General features: G+C 35.0%; 1 protein-coding gene across 4 annotated transcripts in view; it reads left to right on the top strand.

The window, feature by feature from the left end:
• Nucleotides 1-11961, top strand: part of LOC131075927 (OVARIAN TUMOR DOMAIN-containing deubiquitinating enzyme 1) — a 34481-nt gene extending 22520 nt beyond the window's left edge. Inside the window, exons 5-10 of one of the 4 annotated variants that reach the window (XR_009113284.2) lie at nucleotides 8371-8423; nucleotides 8740-8789; nucleotides 8880-8983; nucleotides 9084-9337; nucleotides 9699-9797; nucleotides 11563-11961. Coding sequence is in view for 2 of the 4 variants with exons in the window: in XM_058012889.2 (XP_057868872.1) it covers nucleotides 8371-8423; nucleotides 8740-8789; nucleotides 8880-8983; nucleotides 9084-9337; nucleotides 9699-9714 (477 nt within the window). In the remaining 2 variants the exon portion in view is untranslated. Of the gene's footprint in view, nucleotides 1-8370; nucleotides 8424-8739; nucleotides 8790-8879; nucleotides 8984-9083; nucleotides 9670-9698; nucleotides 10049-11562 lie in introns of those variants that run through there. The other 3 variants (XR_009113285.2, XM_058012889.2, XM_058012890.2) reach the window with 3 other exon arrangements.
• The last annotated feature ends 11333 nt before the right edge of the window (nucleotides 11962-23294 follow it).

Below are 23294 nucleotides of genomic sequence, written 5' to 3'. Positions count from 1 at the left end.
TGCCATTGGCACTCGCACTAAAAGTATACTAGCTTTCGGACTTATCAAGTGCAACATGTTGGGAAGTGGAAGCATCCAAGTCAATATGCTTAGGCGCCATATCCCACAACTTTGTATCCTATTCCTTGTAGTCATGTGGTTTATACGAAAGGAGGCGCAAGTTGGGTTGCACATACACTAAGTTCTTTGCCCTTTTTGGATACATTTTATTGTGCTTTATTGAGTGGATGAAAGAGTATGCACTCCAATTCCTCTTAGACATAGAACTAGCAATTTATGACAAAGTAGAGAGATAGAGTTATACATTATAAAAATTAAATTTAAAAAAAATTATAGATGGAACATCAAAGATTTTAATTTTTTTTTATTAAACTTGAAATAAAATTTTGGTTGCGAGGGTTGTAGGTGTAGGAGCTGTTGGCCATGGAAGTACAACCAATTGTGAACAACCTTTTTGAATTTATCATGAGAGCTTCAATATTTTGACCATTGAAGTGTACAAAATTAATGAATTCACTAGTGACAACATCTTGCAAATCAGGATTAAGGAAGAGTTTAAGAAAAAATTCCTTGTACTATTTTGTAACTTCATAATCTCTATATGGGTCAATCCTCGTTGGCAGAGAAGAATCTCAACACTATAGCACTTTGGATTTAATGCAAAGGAAAGAAGTTGTAGTGGAGAGGTTATTGTGTTCCATCTTTCTTGAATAATTGTATGCACTTGTTTGAAGAAAGTTTCTTTAGGGACTTGTTCTTTCTCATTTATGATTGTTCCATCTTTCTTGAATAATTGTGTGCACTTGTTTGAAGAAAGTTTCTCTAGGGACTTGTTCTTTCTCATTTATGATTGTCATCTTGTCAATCATTGAGGCAATGTTATAGTATACCACTCCCAAGGAAGGCTTGTCCATGTTAGTATAATGAATCATACTCATAATGGGCTCGTTTAAACTAAGGAGATACTCCACATGATCCCACCAAGAGTCCTTTCAGATCATCCATTTAATATTTGTTGTCCTATTAGTGTTGCTTTGTCTGTATATGTAATGAGTTTAGCTATTGAATATGCTAAAAAGTGCCTCCTGAATCTTCACAAGATGTTTTAAGAGGCAAAAACGGATCTCTACAGCCTATTCAAAAACAAAAAACAAAATAATTAAAATTTAAAAACAAACTTTAAAGAAGAATTAGAATACACAATAAAATTAGTATTTAAGTTATTAAAAACTGCTAAGTAACTAAAGTGAAACTAAAATATAAAATTTTATCCTAATTCATGTTACCTTCAATAGTTGCCAATTTTGAAAATGATTTTAGATATGCCTTGTGACATGTGGTGGTTGGTGTTGTACATTTGGATCTCCTTAGCCTTTGCATACAACTCTTTGATTTAATCAAATTTTCTCCCAATCTTTTGTAGCATAAGATTGAGAGAGTAGACTGTTGAAGGTGTTTAAAAGATGTATGAGTAGTGTTCTTCAACCAACAACCTAGCAGCTCCACAATTCTATTCATTGTCCATTATGACTTGAGCATTTTTTGTGTTATGGGGTCCTATTTCCTTAGTCGCTACAATGAGGATATTGACAATAAATTGAGCCATACTTCACTTGCCCCTCACAATCCTTGGCTTTCAAAAACATTGCCTTTTAGGGGACACTGCTATGACATGAATCAAAGACAATATGGTATTTTACTTGTCCAAATATCCACACTCCTGGAAGTCATTCACATCCATGTGTGCCAAATTTGTATCTCCAATCTTTCGCCATTTGGAGGTGATTTTTGATTCTAAGACGACTCCTTTGAATTTGATCCTCATTTGCTCTTGCCTTGAATTACCTCCAGCTCGTGCTCTTGACATTTACCTACAAACAAACACCTTAAGTTACCAAAAATGAAACAAAGCCAAGGCTGGGGTTAAAATGCTTGATGAATTTGCACAAAATTTATTCATGAAACCATAGATGAAAAATTCGAGAAAAAAATCATCTGAATCATGATTTTTTGTGAGTCGCTAGGGCAAACGATTTAATCTCCATTAAAATCGTAGGCGATTTTTTTTGAAATCGCACACTTTTCATGTGTTAAAATCATGTTTAAATTGCGAGACATTAGAAAAAATCGCGTTTAAAGCGATTTCAGTAGGGTTTCACGTGAGTTTGCAATAATCTTTTGCTGTTTTCTTGAATCCGGATTATTATACAACAGACTTTCGACAATTCCTAACTTTCGACTTTCGATGATTGTTGGATTTCAGTAGTGATTTCAGACTTTCGACAATTGTTGGATTTCAGTAGTGATCCTTCAACGATTCGAGATTGATTGAGTGAGTCGAAAGTTTTTTCTTTCGATGTAGCTTCAAACTATATGTTAAGACAATTTTATTATTATTAGATTATGAATTTATTAAAATTGAATTTTAATATTTCAAAATTTAATATAATTATACTTATAGTTAAATATTTCTAATTTATCAATAATTTAATATAATATTATTTATGTCCAAAATATTATATGTAAATTTTAATATTTGTAATTAACAAATATAATATTATATATATTTAAAATTAACATTATTTAATTTATAAATTATGAATTCATTTTTTATGGTGAATTTGTTTGTTAAATATATAATATATTATGTATGTGATATTAAATTAATTTTTTATTTTACACTAATTTTATATGTTTTTGTATGAATAATCTAAACCTATTTATCAATTTTAAACTATTTTCATTATTTTGTGAATATATTATTTATATTTAAAAAATTAAATTTATATAAGGCGAATTTAATGCCTATTTTTTTTCAATTTTTTTACCCTTATCGAATTTCATCCGAATTTTATTGACGCCGAACTTGAACTCGAATTCAAACCTTGTGACTTAGCCTAGGATGATGGGGCCAATACCCTAGGAGTTTTGATTTTGCTAGTCGAACGCGATTTGGTTTTAGGTCTATCAAATTTATTCCTCACAAAGCATGGAGGTCGTAAGACCCAAACCTGACTAATATAAAGATAGAATCTCCATTTTGTTGAACAAATATAAATGTCACAAAGCATAGACTCTAAAATAACATTTACAAATTTAGTGTACATGTGTGTTCTTTTAAGAATATTTTAAGAAATTATATATTTTCAAATGTTCAATAAATTTGTCGATTTTTTCCCCATTTTTTGCCGATTCCCAATTTAAAAAAAAATTTCAGCCAAAAGATTTATTGCCGATTAAGAGTTTTTCATCTTTGCATGAAACAATTCTATCATCAAGATAGACTTTTGGAAATGGCCCGTTCATGGGCCTAGGTGAGATGATCTGTCTCTTGGGACAACACGTTCAATTAAATTGTAAGTGGATTCCACCAGAAGAAGGGTGGATAAAGGCTAATTTCGACGGAGCGTCAAAAGGAAACCTAGGAGAATCTGGTGCAGGGGTGGTGTTCTGGGTTTGGAAGGGTAACATTGTAGCATGGGGTGCCAAACGATTGGAGAGGGGTACGAACAATGAGGATGAGGTGCAAGCAACACTCTTGGCGGTTGAGTGGGGACTAAAATATGGTTTCAAAAAACTACATTTGGAAGGTGACTCATTGATCATAATCAATGCAATTATTAAAGGGGAAATACAGGCTTGGATGCTAAATAAATATCTTTAGAAGATCAAAGGAGATTTGAATTGTTTTAATGACTCATGTGCAGAGGGAAGGAAACAGAGTAGCCGATGTGCTATCAAAATGGGCTAGCTCTTTTGAAGTAGCACATGAATATCAACTAGAAGATATTCGTAATCTGCTGGATGATGGACAAGGTAATTGGCACGATTTAGAGGTGGAGTTAATGCCGAACCGTGCAGACAAAATGGAAAGAAAAACTCGGACAGAGTACTTATAGAAGTGTAATTATGCGGTGTAGGACGTTGGGTTTGGGCGATGTGTATGATGCATTAAAAGTGATAATGAATTATGATCGCTTTGTTTTCTCATTTTGCCTTCTCGCTTTCACTGTAAGAGTTTTGTAAATAGTGGAGAATACGGTTTCAAAGGTGATGACACTGTAGTAGAAAGAATATGGAGGCAAGCTTTACCTTCAAAACAGTGAAGAAATTAGTGCCATTTGTGGGTAAGGATTCGGCCAGGCGAATACAAGGCCTTTTACTTCACAAGAATGAAAGACTGACAGAGGCGGTGAAACTCATGCTGGGAGAAGATATTGTGCATATTAGTCACAGATATAGGACTAATATGGAAATTTACTCATTAATTGCTGCTTGGGGTCTTGAATTTGAAGATACTATGGCAAAGGTTAAACAAGTGCTGACTAAATTAATTGCAGATGAATACTTGAACCCCATTGCCTTTGTTCACAATTTTTGAATGGGCTGTCCTGGGTGTTGGCATTGATATCTCAGAAGGAATGTAGGAACACGTGAACCCCATTGCCTTTGTTCACTGGCTAGAGGATGATATGAAGCAAGTTGTAGAGCTTTGGCTTGGAGAGGTTGGGAGGCTTTTAAAACTTTTGCAGATTTAATGCGGGTTGAAGAAGCCCTTAGAGCGGCACATTAAGTGGTGAGGGTGGAGATAGGCTAAGAATTGAGACCGAGGGCACGCACAGAGGAGACGATGCGAGTCCTTGCCAGGTTCAATGAGGAACATGAGAATGATAGTAGTGTAGCTTGCCTTAGCCTGTGTTTTTTCATTTGTTTCAAAATAAGCGATAAAATTTTTGTGTATTGTTTTTTGATATCTGTCGGGCTGAAAATATGCCCACGAAATTGTTTCAAGTTGTACGATTTTATTTTGCAGTAGCCACTGGGTGATAAGGGGTTTGATTTGGTGTTAGATTTGGAGGGTGGTTTTTTGTAGATGTTTGGGATGGAGATTATTAGAACTATGTACTTTTTTGATATGAAAAAACTTATTGATTTATGTGCTGCTTTTGGATTTGATTGTGTGAGTATTTTTTTCATCGACGTTTTGGATCACACTCTATGATCCATCATTAGGATGAGATAGAGATCGTAAGGATTTTTTACTTTGTGATCCATCATCAAGATGAGATAGTAGTGAAATGATCCTCTCTACACAACTTTTTGCTGATCTCATTGCTTAGTACATAAGACAATGTTAAAGTGTAAGCCTAGTGTGAGGTGCAATGTGCAAGGTGACCTGCACAAGGGTGGGCTATTTAAGGTTACTTGCACAAAATTGCAAGTTCATGGGTCAAATTTTGATGCCATCACTTCAAATTTCCGGTCTTTCACTCAAGCCAAGCATCTACATCATGTCTTGGGTTTTATTCACTCATACTTGGGTGTATCTAGGGTTTAGGTGATCTTGGGCAAATAGTGCACAAACATGTTTCACACCTGGTCAATATTTTCACTTCCTCTAAATTGGGCGCCTAGTGCAATAGAGCATGCACAAAATTGAATCTTGGTATAAGTAGTGACTAGGGCACCTAATGCAAGCCCGCTTGTACAAATTTCATCTTGGAGATCTTCAACACTTAGACAAAAATTCACCCTAGTAACTTGACACCTCGAACAACCTTCTTGGTACATGACAACTTTTGCAACTTTGACATTTTGACAACATTTCTTGCTTCTTCAACAACTCTCAACCCTAAGACACACTTGCAAGCTTAAGACAAAGATTTTGGTTATTGGTTAGTATCCTAAGTGCAAAACTTGCGACCAGAGCTCAAACTTGAAGTTGGACTTACCAAACCCTAAAAAGCAACAAAACAAAAAGCAAAAAGAGGGGGTCCCCTTTGAGATGGGGTGATGTGTGAAAAAGGTCACAACAATAATGACATGTGGCAAAGATGGAGTATTTTCAGAAGCAGACCTACACCTTTGGTAACTTAAATTTTACCCTCGTTGGTCAATTCAGTGTGCGCTTGAAGGCATCTTCTCATAGAGACCATCTGAAGTTTACATTCATGGTTGGAGACAAAATTGCTGCATGTTTAGGGTAAGCTTGAATTTGAATGTTAGTGGATTCCCAAGGAAGAAAATATGTGTCTTAATAGAAATAAATTATGTGTTGATGACTTTGAGTCGTTAACCATAATTGGCAACAAAGGCATTGAAGGAGGTTATGCACAACACCAATCAAGACATTGAGTCGAGTCATCTAAGTGAAGTTTTAATAGTTAATGATAATTTAGTGTTTTAAAATGCATTATTAGTTTATAAAGATATATTTTATGTCGTACTCTAAAAATCAAATTGTAGGGTCCATTTTCATGAGTCATTAATTTTAGTGTCAAAAAAAATATGCTTGACAAAAGATGAAGTGTAAAAAAAAATTAAAAAATGAAAATTGCCTTCAATTGTGATTGGATGCATTAACACTTGTATGTGATGTCCATCTTGTGGGGGCATTCTCAAATTAAGCTTAAAACTTAAAAGACAAATTTGCTAAGTAGCAAATCAAATGGAGGAGAGAAGCACAGGAAGTTGGAGGACACTTAGTGTCCTCGCGTTGGTCACCAATGATGAGGCCGCTTATCAGTTTTGTTGGCATTTGTTTCCTATTGTATGGTAGTGATAGTTTTCTATGTTGTCAGAGATCAAGTGACATGATCAACAACAATGGCTATTTCTATTCATCTGTGTGTTATTTTCTCGTGTACCCTCATGGTGTAAAGTATTGGATTGAACAAAAGCACTAGTGTAATGCAATTCATGGAGCTTGAAAAACTTAGTGGTAATCTTGAAAACCATATGAGATGAACATATGAGTGTGTTCCTGTTTGTGTCTAGGATTGTGGTAAACCTTTGTGGAAAACCATGAAAGGTTAATGAGAGGTGCCTCATTTAAATCAAGATCATGAGCTAAAAGAATTGGGCTTATTACAGTTGGAAGTGTTAATGTTTGAAAGGAGGAGAATATGGACATCATTGATATTGTAAACAATTGTATAGGAGAGCAGCTGGCTACAGAGATCCTCTGATTAATAAGCTTCTTGGAAGCATGATTGGCCATTGCTGAGTTCACTGGAAGTGAATGTGGGGTAAGTTCTCGTATGGAGGTGATTATGTGCAACAAGATCTGGACTTTAAAGTATGTATAGGCATATGCTTCTGTTTCCAGCTCATGTGATGTACTTTCTCCCCATGTTAACAATTGAGGGGTAGGGTGTTAGTAATTGTTGGTGTAATTAATTATTCATGTTGGATATTATTACACCTTACTTAAGTTTACTTAGGATAATGCATTTCATAGTAGTTTGGGTATGAGACACTTGGGTGTTTGTGCCACATTGGGATAGTATGTGTAGGAGAATTTCCACCTTTTATGGTGTTGATCTTGTTACTACTCTATCATATCCACTTATTGTGGAGTGATAATTCTACCTTCGGTGGGTGATCCACCTCATGTGGAATATTTTATTGTTTCTCCTACCTACCACACCTATTTCCTACCTACCCTTGTTTCTTATTGAGCCACATGTCATGTTTGTGTGCTCACGTATCCATATTGCCTTGCCTATATATGCAGGCTCATCTACATTGTATGTAACAACTATTGATCTTTTGATCATCTATTTATATTGATGACAATACAGTTTATTCTTGTCCTATATCTTGCCTCTCTATTTTGTACTTTTCATTGAGCTCTTGGTTTTGGCAAAATCTCACGGTAATTAGTGTTCACATGGGTGTATTATAAAATAAAGTTAATATTAAGTTGTTGAGAAACAACTTAATATTATATTATAAAATAAAGTTAATATTAATTTGTTGAGAAACAACTTAATATTATAGTGATAGTGTAGTTGTGTGAAGAGGAATAGGAGTAAGTATTATCTAGTGTATAAACACTAAGTAAGATCTTGTCACCAGATTATTTGTAATATTATAGTTATACACACTAAGTTTTCTGGCTACAATAGACTCAGCAAACTTGGACATACCTTGAATTCACAATTTCCAACTGGACAGTGTAGTGGGTATTTATTTAGTATAGCACAGTGGGATGTAAGTTGCAAATATATCAATATAAAAAAAATATTTCAATATTTGGGAAAATTTATGGTTCGTGCATATTTATTATTTTATCTTATATCTAAATTTTAATTCCATCATTTTTAAATTAAAATCCCCTATCTTCCCTTAAAAGTTGGTTTTCTGTCTCATTGTCCCACTCCCTATTTCCTGCGTCTCTTCCAGAAGCTTATGGAACAGAGGTAGTTGTGATATTTGATTATTTTGGAGATTGTCTTCATGGAATTAAACATACCCTTATTTATGTATTGAAAGCATTTGAAACTGCATTGGATATATTAATTACTCATTTAAAATCTTATAAAGTTGCAGACATATTAATCTTTTACCTCTGAAAATGCTGCTCAGCTATTCATTGATCAGTTGGAGGATGTGCTTCCAGGGAAGGAATCATCTATAAGGTAAGATTAAGCTATTTAAGTGGGGAACTGGTTATTCAGAGCTCACAGATTAGTATTGACTGCTGTTTGCACTCGATTGTATTCTAGTTTTTATTGATATCAGGTTTTTGTACTTTACTACGAGGGATACTAGTTTTAGGAGGTTCTTTGGAGCTAAAGATATTTGTGTTTAATAATTATATTTGCCCAGATAGGTTTTTTTTAAACTGTCTTATTAAATATTCAGTTCAATTTTGTTCCTATTTCGAAGGTTGTTTAGTTAGTTGTCTGGTTTACTTACAAGTTTTACGTGCTGATAACTGGCTGTTCAATGCAGTATTGATACACTTCTTGAGAGGAGCCGAGATCAGTTAATATCGAACTATAGTAAGTGACTGTTTAAGAATTGTCATTCATTGAAATGAGTTCTGTTGATTTCCCTTTACATTGGCTATTGTTTTGTTCTTTGGTCTGTAGTTGTGATGTTTCTAAGATTTGTTACGGCTGGTGAAATTCGTCGAAGAGCTGAGTTTTTTGAGCCCTTTATAGTTGGTGTAAGCAGCAGTTCAAGTGTTGAGCAGGTGATGGAAATGTTTTTGTTATTGTAGTTATATTATTTTTTTCAAAAATATGGTTGCCACTTCCCTTTTCTAAATTTGTGAGGTAACATATTGGCTGCAGTTCTGCAAAACATCTGTTGAACCTATGGGTGAAGAAAGTGATCATGTTCATATTATTGCATTATCTGATGCACTGGGGGTGCCAATTCGTGTTATGTACCTTGACCGAAGTTCATGTGATCCAAATAAGAGAGAAGTGAACTGTCATGAGTTCGTACCTGCCAATCGCCTGTTAAAAGAGAAAGAACCGGAGAAAATCGACCCTTATGTTGTCCTACTGTATCGACCGGGACATTATGATATTCTTTATCCAAAGTAATACTGCACTTCAGGCACAATGATATCATTTCTACTCTGAATGGTTTAATTGCTTGAGATTACATTATCTTGTAAAGAAGCAAGAAATCAAAGCTGAAGGCACTAGTGACACATGTAGATAAGGAATTCTTGAAGCTTGTGAAATGAAAAATATTTTTCAAACATATAACTGATTTCCCACTTACAGTTGTGCTTTGTATATGTTTCTGCAAGACTGGCTAGACTTTTTGAATCTTGATTTGTACCATACAAGAATTGTAATTTAAGGAGGCTTAGTGTTCTTATTACTGAAAAGATTAATTTGGAAAATATTTTCAGTTATTCTAGAATATGGGTCTGAGCATAAAATTGTTTGCAGGGAAGAAGAAAGTTGAGGCCTTGAGGTTTGTTTTCTTTGTATCTAGGCGCTCAAAAGAGTTGATTAATGGAAACCTGTTTAATGCATCTGATGGGAACTGTAAGAGCCTTTCCTTTACTGTGGCTTTACGTAATAAATGATTAATAGAAAGTGTTGGATTGTGGTGAAAGATAAAAGAGTGTACATTTATATGTGAGTGATCTGGATTCAATTTTATGCTGTATTCAAAAGAGTTGATTAATGGAAACCTGTTTAATGCATCTGATGGGAACTGTAAGAGCCTTTCCTTTACTGTGGCTTTACGTAATTTATGATTAATAGAAAGTGTGGGATTGTGGTGAAAGATATAAGAGTGTACATTTATATGTGAGTGATCTGGATTCAATTTTATGCTGCATTAAAGGGTTACAGAATCCTCAGAGGTTACTACCTCTATGAAGGTTAAGATAATATTTTAGGTCATTGCCATATAAGACACCAATGTATGAGAACCCCTCCTTTTTAGGTCATTGCCATGTAAGACACCAATGTATGAGAACTCTCCTTTTGAAGCCCACAAGGAGATTTTTTTTACATTTATTTAATATATTTTTCTGAGGTCTACAACCCTATCCCTTTCCGTGATCAAATCTATGACCACTGTATATTACATGTACCTTTGCCGTTAGGTTCACTTAGGTTGTTATTAATCTCACCCCAACAAAACAATTAGGCAGTTCTCAGTGTGAGTGCTGACCCTAGATTGGATACACAGGTCTCTTGATGGCATTATTCAATCTTCATGTATTATAGTGGGTCTTAGTCTGTTTTTGTACAGTGCTTCTCTCGGTGCACAAAAGTTGGGCGTTCTATCCAGATGGGATTCATTCTCTCTTGGGCAGGGATGACTTAACAAGGTTTTCAAAAGAACTGGTATAAATAAATATGCAGTACTGTACTGCGGCCACTGTTAAGTTGTTTAAATTATATAACTTGCAGAAATCAACAGCGGGCAAGAGCTTTCAGCAATTGACTTATGCTTGCCTTGCATCATCAGAATCCTTGAACAATGCCAGTAAACTGTGCTTGTACTATGCGTACCATGGAATGAGCCAGGCTTTGTATTTAGATGCTACTTGGATGTTATTAAAAATTTCAACATGCGAGATGAGTAAAATTAAGTAGATGAACATATTTTGACATCCTCATCTTTAGGCTTTGTTTAGACAAGAGAAACCTTTCTTTTCAGGAGCTTATTTATTACTTTGCAAACAATATTGTGATTAAATTTGTTGCTGTTTCTGGATTGGATTGTGTGTATTTTTTTGCTTCACCGTTTCAGATCACACTCTGTGATCCATCATCATGATCATAGATAGCATAAGGAGTTTGGGAATGATGGATCACAGAGTGTGATTCGAAATGTTGATGCAAAAAAATACACACAATCGAATCCAGAAGCAGCAACAAATTTAATCTATGAATTGTGGAAATCTACTAACTTTAATATTGTGATTTCAAAAACAGCCACAGTGTAAACTGCATTTGGTTTTCGTACAAATTCACCAAATGCATAAGCAGAAAAAATAATGTTCAAATAATTTATTATGGAGTCTAACCGTGTGCTGTCACTTATTTGAAATGGGACACAAGTTGTAATCTTTTGGTTTAGATAGGTACTATCATGGCGCAGAAAAGGTTGTACTTTAAATTGGTCTTTCATACATATATGCAAAGCATGCTTCTATTTGTTTATGTATACCTATGATTATAGGTCATGTTCTTATAAACAAATGCATGCTTTTTTGGCATATAATTTTTCCTTATGTTCCTTGCAAACCTTTTTGACAAAATATGACGGGCACTCTTTCATGGTTATATGTAGATGTAGTCACAATTTTTTGGGGGCAAATGAGGGTTGTAGGATCTCTCAACAATGGGACACAGCAAGGGCCTCTTGTATCTTCTCTTTCTTATTATATCCGAAGTGCTATTGGTATAGAGATTTATTAGTCGTGTGGTGTGTTATCTTTCTACGTAGCTTATAATAACATTTGTCTGGTGATTGAAAAAATTGTGTTGTAATTTGATGTTAATGGATGGAATGGTAAGGGAGAGGGCCTGCTGGGATAGGAGTTGACAGCCTGGTCCCACAAAATGTTAACTCTTAACTTTGATAATAAGCATAAAATTCTCCCCTTTTTTTTCAGGCTGTATTTATAATATGTAAACAAAAGGACATGTTAAATCAACTATGGGTCTAATCATAGACATTACTTTTCAACTTTTCAAATTAAGGTGAATAGGAATAGATATTTTTATTTCCATTATATGATCATTTATATAAAAATTAGTGGTTTTACATTTATAGAATCAGTTTACATTTCTTCCATCATAGATATGAAGGATGACCAACAAAAGTGTTCAACTTCTCATTCCTGGTTGACTAACATCTTGTTCCCACGATGCCAACATATACATCCTTTTCCAGATTTACTACAATAATCGAAAAACAGCACTCCTCACCATTACAAACAATTTTACAAAATGAGGACTACTTATTTCATCCATTCTAACTATTTTTACATTATAAACAATACTTGTGAAATTCACAATAATATGTGCTATTTATTTCATCCATGCCAAATTAAATAAACACTACATAATTTCAAGTTTCTCAAAACAACTCTCACGTCAAATTGTAATTAATAACTTCTCAACTCACATTGATATGTAGCATTCACCTTACATTTCCTATCACTTATATCATTAAATTTATGTATGCCTATACAAATTCTCTTCAACAATCTAAATTTGTCTACTTGCTCTCAAGTGCCTATTTATACAAGTTACCTATATTGTGTGTTGCACATTTCTCAATTATAGATTTGCCCATTTCATAGTTTTAGACACTTGTTGGAGACATATTTCCCAATTTTAGAATTGCCCATTTCATAGTTGGAGACTTATTTTAGACACCTGCTGCAACTTCCATGGTATGTATATTTCAAAGTTGTTTTATTATTACAATTTTATAAACAGTTCGATATACATTTTTATTCATACGTTTCATGTTTCTCTTTTGAAACACTTGCATAGATTCATATCATTCCACCTATCATTCTTACTTAACAGCTGCTTTAAGAATGTTAAATTTACTATGGCATTTAAACTAATGGTATAATTGAACTAAAATATGATTTTCATACCACCTTTCATTATTGTTTTCAGAGTTCTAATTGTTGTTCAAATAACAGTGGATTCCAAATTATTCCCAATTCTCTATTAGTGTGGCTATTTGTTTTTAAATATCTGAAATGAATAGCACACACCATTGTAAACTATAGATCGTTGTTTATGATTCAACATATACGAGTATACATAAAAGAATACAATACCATCAAATACGTTTCTTGCAATGAGAAGGTTGTTGACACCTATTTCTAGCTTACCTTGTCTCTGCTAGAGCACTACACTACCATAGCTTGCATCACCATCATTACCTCGCCTGTATATAATTACATTTTTCTTTAAATTTCAAATTGATCTATAAACAGTTAAACATGCCCATCTTGTTTTATTTAACCAAATGTCAGTAACTGCAAAATAAATCCAACTGTTCGCATCACCCTTTATATAAACCATAAAGACCTTGACCTTCAAATGTTATGTATGGTTCTGTAAAACCCTTTTCATTTCAATCCTCTTATGATTCTCTTTTCAAATCTGGTTTTCATAATACAAATGTTAGTATGCAAGGGGCAAGCTATATTTTGTGTGGAGCCATATGTAATTATGACATTAACACAACATGATATAATGTATGCTAATTTTGTTTTTGTGAATGTTTTGAAGGTGTTCCATTTACATCGAAATAACCAAGTTCTATTGAATACTGTTACGTTCTATAAAGTAACTGATATAATGTTTATAGTAATATGTTCTCTCTTTTATCTCTCCACGATGGACAACCACATGAACATAGCCTATTTTTTGTAATAAGTTAATATAGCCTAATTTATGTTATCAATAGTGAATGCTTAAGTATATCTTTTATATTGTTGTTTCTTGTTATACATAACTGTTAACCTTGTATATATAGGAGTTTGACATTTTTTTATAAATATAACTTCCAGCTCCTTTAAAATAAAAATTTAGTACATATGTTTTTTATTAAGCAAGCAGGGAAGGGCCCCAATCCCATACAAGTTCAACACAAAACAACAAGCCACAAAATAGCCAGTAGAACAAATAGCTAGCAGCCTCTACCAACCATTAGACATACATAATACAAAATAGTTATGAAATAATGAAGTATCTAAACCCACCATTACTATTAAAGTCATTAACTAACCTTCCTAACATAAAGGTGGCACGTAGGCAGATATTAAAATAGTGTGTGTTAAAATTATCAACCAACATGGCAAGCAAAATAGGAGAAAGCAGCCTATTCCTCAGGATTTTCACTCAAACCCTAATTTTGTTCCAGAATGCAGACGTTCTGCTTCCATTCATCAACAACAGGGTTATAGTTCTTAATCTCTTTCCCTTTCTTTCGCTTTCTTGTCAGCTTTCCTTGGCCAAAGACCACACTAAACACTGCCTTACTCATTAAACTATTTGTTATCAAAGTGAGGGATTCACTACATTGATCAGGGGCTTTTTGTTAGCACTTAGGCTTTCCATAGTATATTTTGTATTTCCTCTATCTCACCTGCAAATCAGCCACCTGGGCTTTGAGATCAGCCACCTTGTCTTTAGCATCCAAAGGGAAGTTCTCCTGAGCCAACAAATTTTCCTGAATTCCTTGTATATTTGACATTCCCATCTCATATACCACAACATCTTCCTCGGCCTCCTCTTCTTCCCCTTGAACCACCATTGTTTCCTCAATTTCCTCTAGACCCATCTCATCACTGTAACTTGAATCTTCATTGTCATCATCAAATTCTGGGAGGAATTCCTGTTTTGAAGGCGACTCAAGTTCCTTATCTTTCTTGGGGTTCTCTTTACACTTATTGTCTTTTTCTTTTAGGCGAGCAGACCTACATCACCCCTTTCCCTCCTCCTGTTTGACAGAGTCTTTTTTGGGGGTCTCCTTTTCCATAGGCTCTTTCTCAAAATTGTCCAGATCAATAATCACACAGCTAGCTTTAGGCCGTGCTTCCGTTTTTCTAACTTTTGACCCCCTGGTCTAGGACTCATAGATTTCCTTTTTCTGGAGGTCGGTTATCTTCCTCCAACTTAGTATTAGACTTAACACTTTTTTTTCTTTCTTTCTTTCTAGAAGAACTAGGGTTTTCTGGGTTATGCACCATGGACTCAATCAATTCAATCTTAACAGAGTTGGGATTCACCTTAGGGTTATCAAGGTGCGTGAGAAGTTGACTACTTTTGGGAGTGAGGCTAGAGACAAAACCGCATAGGGCAAAGATTAACCCTTGATGGAGTGGTGGGTTGGCTCCCTTAATCTCTATGTTAGAACGTAGAGAGGAGAACATGAAAAATGACATTAATGAATTCTTTATGTCTAATAGGGTTAAGGATAGGAAAGTGATAGCCATGGATAGTGGAATACTGCTGACCTTAAAGAGTAAAATAACAAATTATATGATAGTTGACCAAGCAATATGGAGAGGGGAGGACAGACTTGTCGAAGCCATTTTGAAGAACAACCGCCTTCTCACCATCTTCAAAGAATTTGTTCATGAACATTTTGTAATCTCGATTGCTTTTTCTAACCACCTTAACCCCTTCATTTTTCACACCTGTAGCCTTGGTGATTAACTCCGGAGAGACCTTAAATTGAATGTTGCCTACAGTCACTTCACCTTTATTCCAAGAGTTGCAGAAACTAGTGGTAAGGCTTCGATTGTATCCCCTCATGGATTAAAAAAAAGGCATTAACCCCACGTTTGTGAACAATTCCCAGAGCTTCTCATTTCGCTTGAGGTCATCACATTTTCCTGGTTCTGATCGCTTCAGAGGCCCTCCCATACTTTCTATTGTATCATAGAAGGCAGAAAACCTTAACAACTAGCTGAAATTATCAGTGAGAACCCATCACAACATGTGGCTTAATTGAGATGTTTGAGTGAAATCATTAAGGATTAAAGCTATTGCACAAACGAACTGAAAATCAATACATATTTCTAATCCCTAAGGCATACTTCGGCAAAAATTGCCATTATTACACAACAGACAAATAGGAAAAAACCATCTTGGAAATGATCACCTTCCCTCTTCTTCTAGGATGTGGCAAATAAACTTGTGCTAAGGAGATATTCGACCAAAGTAGACACCCATAGATTAACACCCTTATAATTAAAATCCATGGTCAACATTAAATGAATTAAAGGGTTTATCATTATTATGAAAGTACTTGGAGTTGAAGTTGAAGAAAGCGATCCCTGCTGTGTGGGATATATTCGCTTGTATCCAAAACGGGAAAGCCAAATATGCTGCAGATAGATTAGATAAATTGAGAGCATTTTATTCGTTCAAAAACCTCAGTTAACTTAAATGCTTAACGTTTTATGGATAGACATAATGCTTTGGCTTCATGAATGTCAGAAGTCCACCTTTTTATATACCTGCCAGTCTAGAGTCGAAGAACGCGTTCTCTGATGTGGAATAGATTGGCTTGTGTTCAAATCTGGAATGCTAAATGCTGCAGAATGCTAAGTCATTTTAGAGCAATTGTGTCAGCATCAAAACGATAGCTAAAAGCATCAGTGTAAGCATTAGAGTTAACTCCTTGTTTGCCATTCTTTTAAGATAATGCTTCAGATTCACACCGTCATTTGTTGTCTTGGCCCATCTCCGTATAAGCAATGCACAAGTTCATCTATTTCTGTATTAGCAAGTGCATCCAGTGCATTGATTGAGGTTTTGTTTGATTTCAAGATAGTCATGGTTCAATTTGAATGCCTTGCCAGGATATGTCCTGTTAAAAGTTCTATGTAGCTATTTCTTGTACATGAAACAAATTATAATTTTTTTGCAGTTATAACTGGCATTGAATCTAAATTCTAACTGTTCTTTTGCAGTTGTTTTTAAGTTCAATTATATATGGTCCTTGAAGTCTAAATTTTTTTGCATTTCAGAGTTTGTTTGTCATATTTGCTTGCGTTGTTTTCCCATGTCTTGTATTGATTTTCCATGTCTACAAACATAGTTTTTGGATATTTTTGTGTGAAGTTAAAGATTGTACAGTGTGCTGATAACCCAATGCTCTGTGATACGGTATACATAGTATTTCCTTGAAGTGAATGTAATGGAAAATGAAACTCCAATTTTAATATATCACATTGTAGCCAGTCTGCATTTTCTATAGCTAATCTCCTTGCCTTCTCTCTTTTATATTCTGATGATGGATCTAGAGTTTGATCCGAAATGTTAGATAGAAAAATTTAAGCAAACAAATTAGAAAAGAAATGACCAAAAATTTATAGCTGTCCTATCATACACTTTGGCATCTGGCTATGGGTGGATCTCTTTAAATTGTTTAGTTTGAGGTTCTTACAAAGAAAAAAAGGATATGCTTCTTAAGGTTTTAATTGAAAATTTATCCTCTGTTTACGAGGTAGGTGGGTCTTCACCGATTTCTTTGCATGGAGTAGTTTTTCCTTCTATCTACTGTTTTCCTAGCAACGCCAACTTCTACTTGATAGTGATGAAGAGAATCAGCCTCTAGTTGAGTGAGAGTCGCGACAGAATTTGGATTTTTTTATGGAGAGAATTAGTCTTTGCTAGAGGGAGTGTTTCATTGAGTACATTGTGGAGCTTGGCAATACATTCATCAACAGCCAAGTGAGAGGAAACGACACTTAGATCCTTAACCTTCAAGTAAAAACACAAGAGAAAGCCACACTCAGGGCCCTATCCTTCCAACACATTGGAAAATTGGGAAGAAATGTTGTGGGTAGTTCGACAGCAGGGATGATGGAAACAAAGACACACTGTCATAGGGTCAGATATGCACCAGCGTCTTAAAATTTTGAGTTTATATCGGAACTATTTGTGGACCCAATGATAAAAAGGCTGAGGAATGCTTGAACCATAGTTCTTTCTCCTTAGTCAAGCAATTAATAAACTTGTTATGCCTACATTCATTAAAATTAATAGTCTAGTTTGAAATTTTATGTGCAACCTTATTAGCTTCCCAATAAACATGCATGACCCTAGAATGAGTGAAGCTTCTAAGTATACATTTGCTATCCTCAATGATGCATCTGATATTCCATGGACTTGCAACAATCTCATTGAGGATATCCACAATAAGTTTAGAGTTCCCTTCAAGGATAAATTTATGATAATTAAGGTCCTTCAACATCTTCAATCCTCCCCGAGCAGTAATTGTCTTAGCATTATTACTAGTTCTAATTCCAATCTTCTTCCCATAACATTCAATAAGTTTGCCTTTATCATCTCTTATAAGCCCTCCGACTCTTGAGATCTCAAGATTGCCTTTGGAACAACCATCAAAGTTACATTTGACCCACCCATCCTCCAGAGGTTGCCATTTGCTTAACCCTATGAGAAGAATTTTTGGCCAATTTATCTTATTAAGGTCCTAATTTAAACCCCAAACTTGTTTCTGCCTCATCTTAGAGTAGGATGGCATGGATTTAGAAAATCCAAAAGAAACAACATTGGTATTCTCTTTGATTTGTTTTATCATCATAAACAATTCATGAGCTAATTTAGATTGCTCCTTGAAAATACGATTGTTTCTCTCCTTCCATAGCCCCCAATAGACATGTTGGGTGAAAATTTTGTAAATTGATGAAGGTTCACAAAATTTGAGTTTCACGATAGTACATGAGATAATACTTCTCAAAAGTCCAAGTACAATCTCTCCTAATTATAAGGGAAGGCCTCCCCTTTCTACTGCAATCACTATCTACTCTGAATTTACCTGCTAACTTTACATTGATCCTAGATGATACAATAGCTTCATTCTCTTTTTTCGGAACAAGTTTTATCTAATTCTCTTTTTAGAATAGATTTTCCCTTTTCTCAATAAAACAACTCAAATTTGCAGTAATACTAAAATCTATACTAAATAGGAAACAAAGTGTTCGGGAAGTCCTTCATTGCTTCCCTTTTTGAAAATGACTTTAGGGATGGGTCTTTTGTATGCAAAAGAATTCAAAGTTTCTTTCAAATACTTAAGTCCTATCAACCACTGTAACTCAAATATCAATATATTGCTAGTTCAAAGACTTTCAAATATATCGAAAGATTTTTGACTAACAAAATAACTCAATAAAGCTCAAAGACTTTATCTTATCATCTCCCTAATACAAACTTTTATAAATAATAAGTAAAAGTTCAAAGACTTCACACTATTATCCACACCACTTTCTTATACTCAAATTTTCAAAGTAATAGAAAGTCTACTTGTATGAACTCAAGTTAATCCTCAATATTTTGCAACAATAATAATGCACAACTTAGATCTTTCTCTTAAGAACATATAGCACAAATGACATAAGAACATCTATATCATACTCAAGATTGATTCCAACACAAAATTTGAAAGCCAAACTTGTCTTCTCTTTGATTAATCTTGCAAATTCGCAATATGAACACAAAGTCTCACTTTGCTTTTCACTTTGGAGAGTTTTGTTGAATAAAATAATGATGGATAAAGTTCCTTATTGCAAAGAAAACCCCCCTATATATAGAAAAGGGGTGATGCATAAAACTAGGAAATGCTACAACTAATTGTGACTAAGTTAATAGTAGAGACCTATTTGACTTAGTACACATGCAATCCTACATGTGTTCTAGGGCACATACAAAATGACACTTAAGGTGTCGATTGATATTACAAAAAGCCACTAGAAAGTCACAAAAATGACTCTCATTTTGTTCAGGTTGATCTTTGTTTTTGGAATTCTTCAAATTTCTGGAGAGTAATATTCATCTGAGCTTCATCGGGACTAGGACTTGTCTTCATCATGAACTTATCAAAATCATCCAACATGGTGGTCAACATTTCAGACAAACTTGGAAAAGTGGAGAAAACATTCTCAATATTGTCATGCGAGGCATCCATGACGGAGTCACTAGCACTAGTGGAAGAAACATGTACAATTGTGCTAGGAGTGCCATATGTGATAGTAGAGCCAAAGGGTTCTATCTTTGTGGTAGAACGGGGGCATGCACACTAGTAGAAGAAGAGAGAGATACTTGGGGTAGGGATTCATGTGACTTATCTGGTTTTGGTAGTCCTTCTTCATCATACTCATCACGCTCTTCATTATCCTCCTGCTCATCTTGAAGTTGATCAACATCAATGGGCTCCTAATCAAGATTCTCATCATCCAATTGTTCATCTTGTATTTCATACTCCTTTGTCTCCTAAACATTTGCAGTGGATGATTCTCCTTGGGCTTTTCCTTTGTTTTCCCCATATGTATATTTTAACTTTGGAGCCTTTTAAGGAGTAGCAAGATCCCGTTTGTTCTTTTTTCTAATTTATGACCTTCTACCAACAAGTCCAGTTGTATAATCATCAGAGCCAATAGAGAAGGGCTTCAACTGAATTCCCTTTCTTGAAAGCCATATATTGTTATTCGCAAAAATACTCTGAAATTTGTCTTTGATTGAAGTTGCCTCCTTCTGTGCCCATTGAATGAGAGGCAAGGGAGTTGATGAAACTTTCTTTTCAACATAGGTAAGGTCTAGGACATTACCATCTTCTTCAAGATCATCTGGGATATCTACAAGGTCAAAATCTTGATTTTGATCAACTGTGAGCTGGCAATAAACAAGCTTTTTGATATCATGTTCAATCTTGCAATCAATCCAAATGTCTTCAATGCGATGAACGTGAACATATGCCTTCTTCAATTTATTCTTCATTCCTTTGTAGTCAAAGTCTCTTTGTGCCTTGAAGAACTTCATAGTTACTCTCCTCATCTCTTCCTCCATAGCCCTAGCTTTGAAGATCGAGTTGATAGAATACCTACCAATAGTTAGAGAGAATTTCAAGCCTATTTTGTCGAAACCTTATTGTTCCTCATGAACCACCACCATCTAACGAGCCAATACCATCAAAACAATTTTATTTGATGGATATCTCGGGAGCATCAAAGGTTCACCATTGAAACATCCTACTTTGAGATATGTGAAAGTGGGGAATTGTAAGAACATGCACCCATATTCATTTACAACTTCCCAAGCATGACCAAACACTCTTTTGTTGTACAAGTCCTTGTTCAACATGCATATGTGATATTCAAAGAATGCATATTCACTCTTCGGAAATAATTGAAATTGTTCTTCAACACCAACTGGGAGTAGCACTCATATACAACAACTTGCCTCCTGTTTGCTGATGTGGACAGTCTTGGAAAATGCCTCATAGAAGTTGTTGCATAATACTAGATATGATGTCATGTAGAACTTAAGAGTAGTGGGCACTTTGGTAAGTTGTTCACATATGGCATCACTTATTTGTTTACTCCAAAATATCTTCTCCTTTTTCTGCTTGATGACATGGATATATTGATACATCCATTCATAACAGGTGTTAGAAGTGGGTAGTCCTTTCACTCTACTGAAGAGAGAACTACCAAATCATTGACCTCTTCAGTGAGATCACTTCTAGGAAAAGTTTGTTGGCATTTGCATGAAGATTGCATTAATGAAATGTTATGTTGTCATTGATGTCAATTGTAACTAGTAATGATGTTATAATGTTGTTTTGTAACCGGTAGGAAGAGCTAGTGGAGAGAACTGTATCTGGTAGGTAAGTTTGTGGAGTGAACCGGTATTGCTAAGTATTGGAGAGTTGAACCGATAAACCCTACCTGTTGATTTGATAAACCCTAATCGATTAAGTTTGTTGTATTGGTTTATGATCTAATGATGAGCGGTAATGATTATGACACGTATGCATGTTATATGAGAAGAGTTTCAAAGTGTTTTTGGCACATTGAGATAACGGTTTTTGTCTAGGGAATGAGCAAGTATATTGCATGTAATGCAAACTGCGTGATGAGTTACAAAGTTCGATGAAGCGGTGATCAAGGAGCGGTCAAGGTATTGCAGAGAGGAACAATCGACCAGTTGTTGAAGTTGCTAGGATGATGTTGATACAAGGAGGTGTAGCAAAAACTTTCTGGAGAGAAGCTATCAGCACAACTATCTACACTGTGAACCAGATTTTGGTAAAAAGAGGTAAGGATAAGACTCCTTATGAATACTAGTATGGTAGATCACCTAATGTTAGTTATCTTAAGATATTTGGCAGCAAATGTTTTATTAAGAGAGGTGACTATGTTAGCAAGTTTGAGGCTAAAAGTGATGAAGGTATATTTCTTGGTTATTCCACCAAAAGTAAGGCCTACAAATGTTACAACAACCAGACGCAGAGAATCATTGAGAGTGCTGATGTTCGAGTGGATGAGTATCCTGAAGTCTCAAGGGAAACTAGTGTGGAGAAAAAGGACGAAGACCCTTGCATTTTGTTTTTGGAACCAAAACCTGTGAAACCTGAAACTGGTAAAGAGAATGTTGTTGTACCAGTTCAACCGGAATAGTTAGATTCAGAAGAAAATGATGATAATGAAGAAGAAGAACCTGAAGATAATGATCATGTTATTCTGAGGTATGTGAGACTCAATCACAATCTTGACCAGATCATTGGAGATAAGGATGTTGGAGTGTTAACTAGAAGAAGAATTAGAGAGAATTCTTGCATGATCTCTACTATTGAGCCTAGAACTGATAAAGAAGCATTTGGAGATGATCATTGGGTCAAATCTATGGAGGAGGAGCTTGATCAAATTAAGAAGAACAATACATGGACCCTAGTACCTAGACGAGTAAATAAAAATGTGATACTTACTAAGTGGGTATTTAGGAACAAACTGAATGAAGATGGTATAGTAGTCTGAAACAAATCTAGATTGGTTTGCAAAGGTTATACACAAGAAGAAGGAGAAGATTATGGTGAAACTTTTGCATCAGCTGCTAGATTGGAAGGTGTCAGAACTTTACTTGCATTTGCAGCATATAAGGGATTCAAAGTATATCAGATGGATGTGAAGTCAACATTTTTGAATGGAATACTGGAAGAAGAAGTATACATTGAACATCCAGATGGTTATGCTTTGACTGATTAAAAAAACATGGTATGCAAATTGCACAAGGCATTATATGGATTAAAGCAAGCACCAAGAGCGTGGTATGAAAGGCTTCATTCACACCTGATGAAGATAGGTTTTTAGAGAACCAGTGAAGATAGCAACATATATCTGAAATCTGAAAGAGATAAGATACTGGTTAGTGGAGTGTTTGTAGATGATATCATATTTGGAGGGAATGATGACATGAGCAATGATTTTGCAAATGAAATGAAAAGTGAGTTTGAAATGTCTCTAGTGGAAGAGATAAAAAATTTCATAGATTTGCAAATACAACAAATGAAGAGTGGTATTTTTCATCACAGTCTAAGTATGTGAAAGAGGTATGAAAGACATTTGGTATGAGTGGATGTAAATCAACTGGGACACCAATGGTTATAGGTTGTAAATTGTCTAAGGAAGATGAAGCCACATCTGTTGATGAGAAGGAGTACAGGTCAATGATTGGAAAATT

This window comes from Cryptomeria japonica, chromosome 9, assembly GCF_030272615.1.
Source record: "Cryptomeria japonica chromosome 9, Sugi_1.0, whole genome shotgun sequence".
Taxonomy (NCBI): Eukaryota; Viridiplantae; Streptophyta; class Pinopsida; order Cupressales; family Cupressaceae; genus Cryptomeria; species Cryptomeria japonica.
The sequence above is the reverse complement of the archived record's forward strand: the minus strand, read 5'-3'. Positions and strand labels throughout refer to the sequence as shown.